The following is an 8191-nucleotide window of genomic DNA, read 5'->3' as shown; positions in this document are numbered from 1 at the left end:
TCCGCGCCGCGTCACACTGCGCGCGCACACACACACACACACACACACACACACACACACCTGCAAGTCATTTCACACATGAAGCCTGTATGAACCTGCTCACGTTATGGAGAACACGTCAAACACTGCAGGACAGATACAAAGCATAAAGTCTGCTTTTATTTCTGTGTCATCCCGGATATCTCATCCAGGAAACAGCACACCAACATTTCACAAAACATACACTGTCCAGTAATACACACACGAGCAGAAATAAATACATGACCACATTATAAAGTACTACGATATTCTTGATTACACATTTGAAATAAGTTTTAAATGAAGTGTACAGTGAAAAGAGCTGCTACAAACCTGCAGTTTATCTTGATAAAGAGCTTTTTTCCTTGGCCCCCGAAGCTTTCTGCAGGTAACCAGCTGCTCTAAATGTGAAGAGGATGATGAAGGTTGTAACTCGTCTCAGCCAAACAGATGAAGGAGATGCCGATCAGGCTCAGTCTGTCCACACAGTCTTCAGAAGAGCCGAAACAAGCCACATATTTGAGAACAGCTGTATGATCGCACCGCGAGGGTTTAATCAATAAGGATCAACATGTATTTGGGTTGCTTTTCCTTAAATTTGCTCACACAAACTAGATTAAATACAACATTAAAGAGAAGCTTTTTTATGATTCTCCAACACTAATTCATGTTCCTCAAAAATGACAACCGTTTAGATTAAGCAAATCAATTAGAAACTTTTTTTTAAAGGAAAATATAAATAAAAATTAGTCTATAAGAAAAAATAACTGTAAAAAAATAAGAGCTCACAATGACGTCACTGTGCACCAAGAACCTGATAAATACATGGGTTTGAATATTAATGTTTAGACATTTAGCACGTCTCATACCCCAAAATTAGGGAAACAAATTCACATCATGATACTGTGGGATGCTCTCCTGGTATAGTCAGATTTAAGGGGCCAAATTTAGTTCGTGGGCCCTATGAACCCCCTTCATCATCCCACATATGTTTTTTTTTTTATATATATATATATAATTACTAACACATTTTCCCATATTAGCAAACAAAACAGATTAGCCAATTTAGCAAAGTTCAATTGCCACTTAGTGAACATGTGTCTTTGGGGGCCTCTGGTGGCCCTCTGTGGAGTTACCGTGTGTGTTCCTACATCTCTCATTTTCCCCATCATCTACCTTTCAAGTCAAGCTAATTTCAAAGCTATTTAAAAGTCACATTGTTCGAGACAGTCTACATTTACAGCCTGCAGTGTTTAAAATGTGTTATTTTAATAAAACAGCTTTTCCAAGCTGCACTGAGCCTGCCAGTTACTCCTCAGCCACCTTCCCAGTGATCCTGTAGGTCTCTGTCGGTCCCTGCTCTCCACACGTCAGCCAGCTCGCTTGGCTTTCTGCCCTCTCCAGCACATCTGTCAACAGTGAGCACAATCTTTAGCTATTTGCTATGTTGACTGAGTAAATGTCTCTGTTTGTTTTCTTCGTTTGAGAATGGCAGACTGTTACAGACCTGTTCGTCGACTGTCTCCTGACTTGTTTCTGTTGTGCTTGTGGGAGGGAGCATAGAGGAAGATGATGGTGAAAACATACAGGTTCCACATGCCGTAGATCCCTGTGAGAAAAGCGCTGTGGACCTGGAGGGTGTAGTCTCCACAGCGCCAGTGACCTTCACTGACCTGGTGAAAAAGGTAAAGATTTTAAGAGCCCAAATTGTCACAGTGGAATAGAAATTAAGTTTTCCATGTTGGGGTAGGGGTAATACTTACTTGATTTACGACGAAGAAGATGACGGTCATGGCTGCACTTGCTAAAGTTACCAGCATCAAAAACTTGAACCTGAAGATTATTCCCTGCCAAAACCAGCAAATGTGGAAGAACAGCCAGGATAAAGTTATTTTTCTTCCCTTTATTTGTGATTCTGATATTAAAATCCACAAAACAAACCTTGTACCACAGTCTCCTCGCCTGTGGCATTGCATGAAGTTGCTGTATTTTCCCACCAATGCTCCTGAAGACACAGCGCACCATGGCACACAGGGAGAGGAAATACAGACAAACGGAAATCCCAGCCACAATAACGAAGGTAATCTGTGACGGCAGTCAAGGAAAAGGAGTGATCCGTATTTAAAGCACGTTCTCATAAGGCAAAATCAGACTTTTTCATGATACAGCGTAAATATCTGAAGGATACAGCCACATTTGTCCCAGTGTCCGACGCCCAAACACTGTAGAAGGGGTTGGTCAGATGAACGCCCCTTTACAAGAAATAAAGCACATAAATATTTAAACACAAAACCATAACACAGCAGAGCTCATCGAAAGCAGTCGTATCATTACCTTTCAGTCAGGTCAAACACGAGGAGAACGGATGAGCCGAAGACCACCAGCCCAACCTGCCACCAGTACGCTGAGAGCCGATTCCTCTGACTTTGGTCCTGAAGGATTTATTGTTGAAAGAAACTGGATCACTGGCATGACAGTATGAAGAAAAGCACATGAAGGAATGAGTAAAAGGCGCTAACCATGAGGTGTTCACCACAGAAGATGATCCAGAAACAGAAGAGCGTGGAGTAGAAGACGCCCTGCTGAACATCTTCAAACAGCAGCATCCAGGTCCACTCAAAGCCCAGAGAGAGCCACTCCACCGGCACGTTGAGGAACGTCATAGAGACACCCAGGGCGAAAATCACCCTGTGCACGGCAAACACACACTGCAATGACTCACATCTGCTCTTAAAAGACAAGTAACTTTGTGCTGCAGGCCGAGTATTGACCTGGTTCAACCAGGTCGATCACGCACTTAAGATCACGCACTTTTCCCTGCAGCACGGTGCACTTCTTTAAAGCATCACAGAAGGTTTACCTGTTTACCTGCAGGTACCTGTGAGGTCACACTGAGTGAACAAAGAGCCTGGGTTGCACTCAGCGTTTCAATGTAAGAGCAACACAGCTCTTATATAACTTCACTTTACCTTTTAAAAAAGCTGATGCTGCCTTCAGTTTGCAAGAAGATTTCTGAAGATGCACAGATGTACGGAGGCCCGACAGTGCCCAATATCAAATCGATTAAAATGATCAAATCTGTATTTAAACTTGATTATTCTTCCTTCTAGGCTCATACTTTTCCAGAAGGACTGGAGGTCTTGCCATGAGGCTGATCCTGTGCCAGTACCAAACAGTTGCCCCAAATATCCAGGGACTGTAGACCGTCTTCATGCTGATCCACACTTTCGTGAAGCCTCCATTCTGGTGGATGCCCTTTGAGGAGACAGACAGTAAATGTCTCAGTGTCACACAGACCAAACATATAATGGAAGTGACACTCTAAGGATTAAACTCACCACTATTTGGATGTCCTTTACTTCTCCAATGCCAACGTTCACCGTGTCATTCACTGGCAGGCGCAGGTTGATCAGGAAATATTTGTGGGCCACACTTCCCAGTTCCATGAACGGTATGGGATCACAGTGATAGAAGCGGCCTTCATTTTCATATGTCTGCAAAAGCACGGCCTGTCACACCCAGCAGAGACAAATCGGATCACTCCATTGCATGCATTAAACGCACGCGTGCAGGTTTACCTTCGGGACTGCTAACATGCACCTGAGCGGCCTTCGCTCCACTGACTGAAACTTTTTGGTCCACTCAGATGTCAGGTCATCCCGGTACGCCAGGCCAGCATCAATCGTGACGACGACATCATCTTCTACACAGACAGGAACACGATTCGGTTTATTACGTAACCGCCACAAGAAGCTTGACCCAAACGTCTGACAAAGAAGCACATTCTTACCGATCTGATTGATCATTTTGAACGCAATGTCGAACTGCAGAACAGCCAGCAGGTACTGAAACCAGGGGCTCATCTCCTTGTCCGGAAGAGGTACGTGTACCGCAAAGACGATGTCATTGGCATCCAGTGTTTTAGCCAGAGGCTCGTCAAAACTGCGGATCTGCTGGCAGCGATTTGATCCCCACGGCACGAGCCAGCCGTCAGCCCTGTGGCGATTAATGCATTTGGTGGCCAAGTAGCGGATGGCGCTGGTGGGACTGGGAGCTGTGGCAAAGGGGGATAATCTGTTAGAGACATTTGGTTTGAGTCATGACAGAATAAAGCTTCATTAAAAGAACCTGGAAGAAGTAAACTGATATTAACACAAACAACATGCAGGACCACTTTCTACAAATACTTTGTCTAAAGACGATAATTCTACGAGTAAAAACAATCTGTTGACTCACCAATTAATGCTCCAACTATGATGGAAAGGACTTGAAAAACAAGAATAAAGAAACCCAAGAAAGCCAGTTTTTTCGTGCTCATGTTCTCTATGATTGCTCCTGACATTTTTAAAGGACATTCGGAGATGTGACGCTCGAGACTAAAAGCATGTGGTCCCAGTCGGCTAAGTGCTGCTCTGCTGCTCCACCACGTCCGACTCCCCTGAGATCATCTCCAAACAGAGTGAGTGCGGGGGGGGGGGGGGGCTGTCATGTGTTTTGATTACACAGCGATTTAATGTCATATGATTGAAAACATAAAACAGCTGTCTATAAAACATGATTCCTTTATTGCTTAAAGAATACAACTTTGTAGCATAGGCGAGTGAATGTGTGTCACAACTAGGTTACTTCTTTACACTGAGGACTGGCCACAGTCACAATGCAAATGTTGGATACTGCACCCGAGGAGAAGGGAAATAACAAACCGAGCCTGGATATCAAAGCATCTTACAAAGTCGTAGATTAATGATCCTTAACAATGTTTACACTGACCTGGAGTCAGCAACGAGAATCACAGTAGCACCTACACCTTAAAAAAAAACACCGACTCTGGGCTGTTAGTCTGTCCTCAGTCTTTGGTTGTATGAGGCAAAAATATCCCATTTGTGAAAGGTGTGGCTAATTAGCAATACTGTGGGTGGTTCAAGGTAGAAAGAAAACGCAACATGAAGTATCTGAATGAGCTAAAATTAAACAAAAAGTCCATACAGTCCCCTACTTAAAAAAAAAAAAAAAAAAAATCGAATATTCACAACCCCATGACCTCTGCTGCTCTGTGCTCTGTTGACACCAGGTGGGGGGTGGGGGGTCCACAAAACATCCAGAAATCTACAACTTACTCACAACATAATGTCAAGACATGATTAAACAGAAGCAACCGGAAAAAGGGGGAAGAAGAGATTAATCAAAAACCTTATTAACAGCCTCTGCAAATCATTTTCAGGTACTGGTATCTGAACGTGTGGCTATCTCGAAATCCCCCTTCACCTTTCTCTTCGCTGTCCATTCCAATGTGCATTATCCATGTTACACTGATGTATACCAGCGGTCAAACACGCAGCATGTCTCTGACGATGACAGCGCTGGGAGATTTGCGCACCAACACGGTCCCAGGAAGGGATTCGGACAAGTTGAACGCCGTCCTGGGATCACATGTCGTCCTCTTCGTCTTCATCCTGAGAGGAGCCGGCCTGCTGGGCGGCGCTGGCAGATGCCGCTGCCATCTGTGCCTGCTGGGCGGCCTGCTGCATCTGTAGCCACTCCTGCTGGGCGAGCTCGGCCTGCTGCTGCCGCGCCTGCAGGAACACATCAGAACAAAACAGAGACGTGAGAGGAGGAAGACGAACGCAGAGCTTAGGAGGCAATTACAAGGGAATCATGACGGTGAGATCTGATGCTTCATTAGAGCTGAGCGACAGTCACTGTTTCTGACATGGAAAAGATGCGCAGTGATACGCATCAGAGAAGAAGATCAAAATAAGGTCTTTGCAATACAATACTGAAGCTCAGTTATAGTCTGTATGACACCTTACAAGAAGATTGATTTATTGATTAGCATAGCACGGCTGCCACTTCCCGAGATGAAAGCTCCATCCATTATTAAGACATCAATGTTAGCATGAAAAATGTTAGCATTTCTTGTTACAGGAGCAAATATAAAAGGAGCCAGACTGATCACAGTTTCTGTTGTCTCCCTGCAGCCCTGGCATGCAGTTACATTCCTGAAGAGGTGCACCTGATCTAAGCCTAGACCCCCACAGACCCACCTACACAGCCACTGCACGTAGGTACACAGGTGTATCCATCCCACAGCAGCTGCTTTAACAGCACTACTTATTCACAGCTTATATTTTTAAATATGTGCAGCGAAACAGGGGAATGGCTGTAGAGAATACTGTAAAGGTGGAGGTATAAAGTCAGCTTAATGAGTTTAGGTTTTCATGCTACTCCATGAAGTTCAACACACACTGTTTTACCTAATTTTCCTCAAAAATATGATCATGAAAGTAAATAAATGCAACATATGACTGGCTCCACCCCAAATTATCTTGGCAGTTAGAATACCTGTACCTGCATATCTGAGTGACTGAGTCCTTTTAATGTCTTTGGCTTCTATTACACACTTGCATGTAATTTATTGCCACTTTGATCCACTCTGATGTACATTTCACTTCTTAATCATAATATTGTATGTTTAAATGTTTGATATATTTGTACTTTGTACACAAAACTATAATGTGTAACTTAATATATTACTTTGTTCAACTTGTGAAAAGTACAAAAAATACTCATTAAAAATATAGAAATAAATAAATCACTCATTCAATGAACTTGAGATGTTTTTTTCACTCTTCACTTACACAAACCAAGAGTGTAATTTTACAGTATACCACATACTGTAAAACGATTTCTGTAATCTCAATACTATTGTGTTCACTGAAACTTGTATGAAGTCACTCAGTGATTTCCAGCTCTCTTCTACACTGCATGCACAGTAAAATGGAGATGCCAGTCCACAGCATGGACACGTGGAGAAGTGCAGATGTGTTGATCGTACCTTGGCAAATAATTCCTGCTGTTGTCTGAGGAGCTCTTCCTCGGGGATTCCCAGGTTCTCCAGCCGGGAGCTCGCCTTCCTCCTCTTCAGAGCTACAGTTTTACACTCCTGCAGCACGTCTTTCACCTCCGTGATGTACGATGCGAAACCAAGACTCTCAAGAGCTGTGATGTGAAAACAAGAGGCGAAAGCCTAATAATTACTCTGTGGTTTAGGATTCACGGCAGAGACATGGACACACCCCCTGCTATACTCCCCAATGCACCAGTGGCTTTACACTCACCATTGATGACATGCTCTGGAGATATGGTCTTCTTGTCGGACTTGTTGCATATTTCATTCGCTTCTGAGGATATGAGGTGTATGAACTCTGTGCAGCAGTTAACCACAAGCTCTCTGGCGTCGTTTGCCACTCGGACGTTAGGGAGAGTTTCTTTAATCATCTTGTTGATAGCTGCTCTGGGGATGGTGAGGTCGTCGTCGTTTCCAGAGGAAGAAGCCATCGTGGCAGAAAAATGACCACAAACCAAGGAAATGAAAGCTTCTTGACAGAGTGGTGAAAAACGAAAGCAGACGGCGTCAGGCCTTCTTGGGTTAATGGAGTTAACGTATAGCGCCCGGCAAAGACGACGTCAACACCAACTTAAATGTCATCAAAAAAGACGTTTCCTCAAAGTTAGCCGGCTGGCTAGCTCGCTAACTAAGCTAACGCGGATTTTTACGTGTTAAAATAAAAGAGGTGCAGTTTCCACAAACCACCGCTTACACACGGAATGTGACACGAGACGAAAACGAAACGCAAAAGCACAAATATGAGAACACAAAAACGTCAACACTGGAAAATTATGCTTAGCTAGCTAGCTACCAAGCTAGCTAGTAGCTGTGGTCCCTGTCGCAAGCAAGCCGCAACCCAGACGACAAGTGAAAGCGGAGTCTGAGAGCATGGCTAAAGCTAGGCTAACAATGAACTGCCCCTACCTTAGCTTCAGTAACTAACGTTAAATAGTTGGCTGGGTGGAGGCGACGAGTGGAATAAAGTCGCCACAACACTGCGGCTTACTCTGACTTGCATCGACCAAATGAGACAAACATGTCAAACAATCTTAAAGCTACTAGCAATCCATTTATAATTTTATATTCTGGGCAACATTAGCTTAAATTTGTCCGGAAACAGCGTCAAAGGACCGGATACAACGTCACCAAGCGGGCGTAGTGTGTGGCCTAGCAAATGTTTACCGCCACCTACTGTTCGCCTAGCGAATTACAATTTTCTGTTTCTGTTTATTTCACTGTATATATATTCAATAGTGTCCTGCTTTCTGTCTCAACTTATAAATA

The 8191-nt window shown here is 43.8% G+C and overlaps 2 protein-coding genes across 2 annotated transcripts; both read right to left on the bottom strand.

Annotated features, from left to right (window-relative positions):
- Positions 1–217: 217 nt before the first annotated feature.
- LOC143318705 (protein wntless homolog) lies at positions 218–5314 on the bottom strand. The gene is made up of 12 exons (XM_076727170.1): positions 5244–5314; positions 3809–4092; positions 3597–3721; positions 3357–3512; positions 3137–3273; positions 2538–2706; positions 2353–2450; positions 2207–2270; positions 1960–2103; positions 1782–1865; positions 1526–1691; positions 218–1427 (listed from the first exon to the last, which is right to left on the bottom strand). Exons 1-12 carry the CDS (start codon positions 5312–5314, stop codon positions 1327–1329), a joined length of 1599 nt encoding a protein of 532 aa, XP_076583285.1. The 3' UTR covers positions 218–1326.
- On the bottom strand, positions 4565–8045 carry dr1 (down-regulator of transcription 1). The gene is made up of 3 exons (XM_076726710.1): positions 7137–8045; positions 6854–7017; positions 4565–5591 (listed from the first exon to the last, which is right to left on the bottom strand). Exons 1-3 carry the CDS (start codon positions 7354–7356, stop codon positions 5445–5447), a joined length of 531 nt encoding a protein of 176 aa, XP_076582825.1. The 5' UTR covers positions 7357–8045; the 3' UTR covers positions 4565–5444.
- Between the last annotated feature and the right edge of the window lie 146 nt (positions 8046–8191).

This window comes from Chaetodon auriga, chromosome 3 (assembly GCF_051107435.1).
Source record: "Chaetodon auriga isolate fChaAug3 chromosome 3, fChaAug3.hap1, whole genome shotgun sequence".
Classification (NCBI taxonomy): Eukaryota; Metazoa; Chordata; class Actinopteri; order Chaetodontiformes; family Chaetodontidae; genus Chaetodon; species Chaetodon auriga.
The sequence above is the reverse complement of the archived record's forward strand: the minus strand, read 5'-3'. Positions and strand labels throughout refer to the sequence as shown.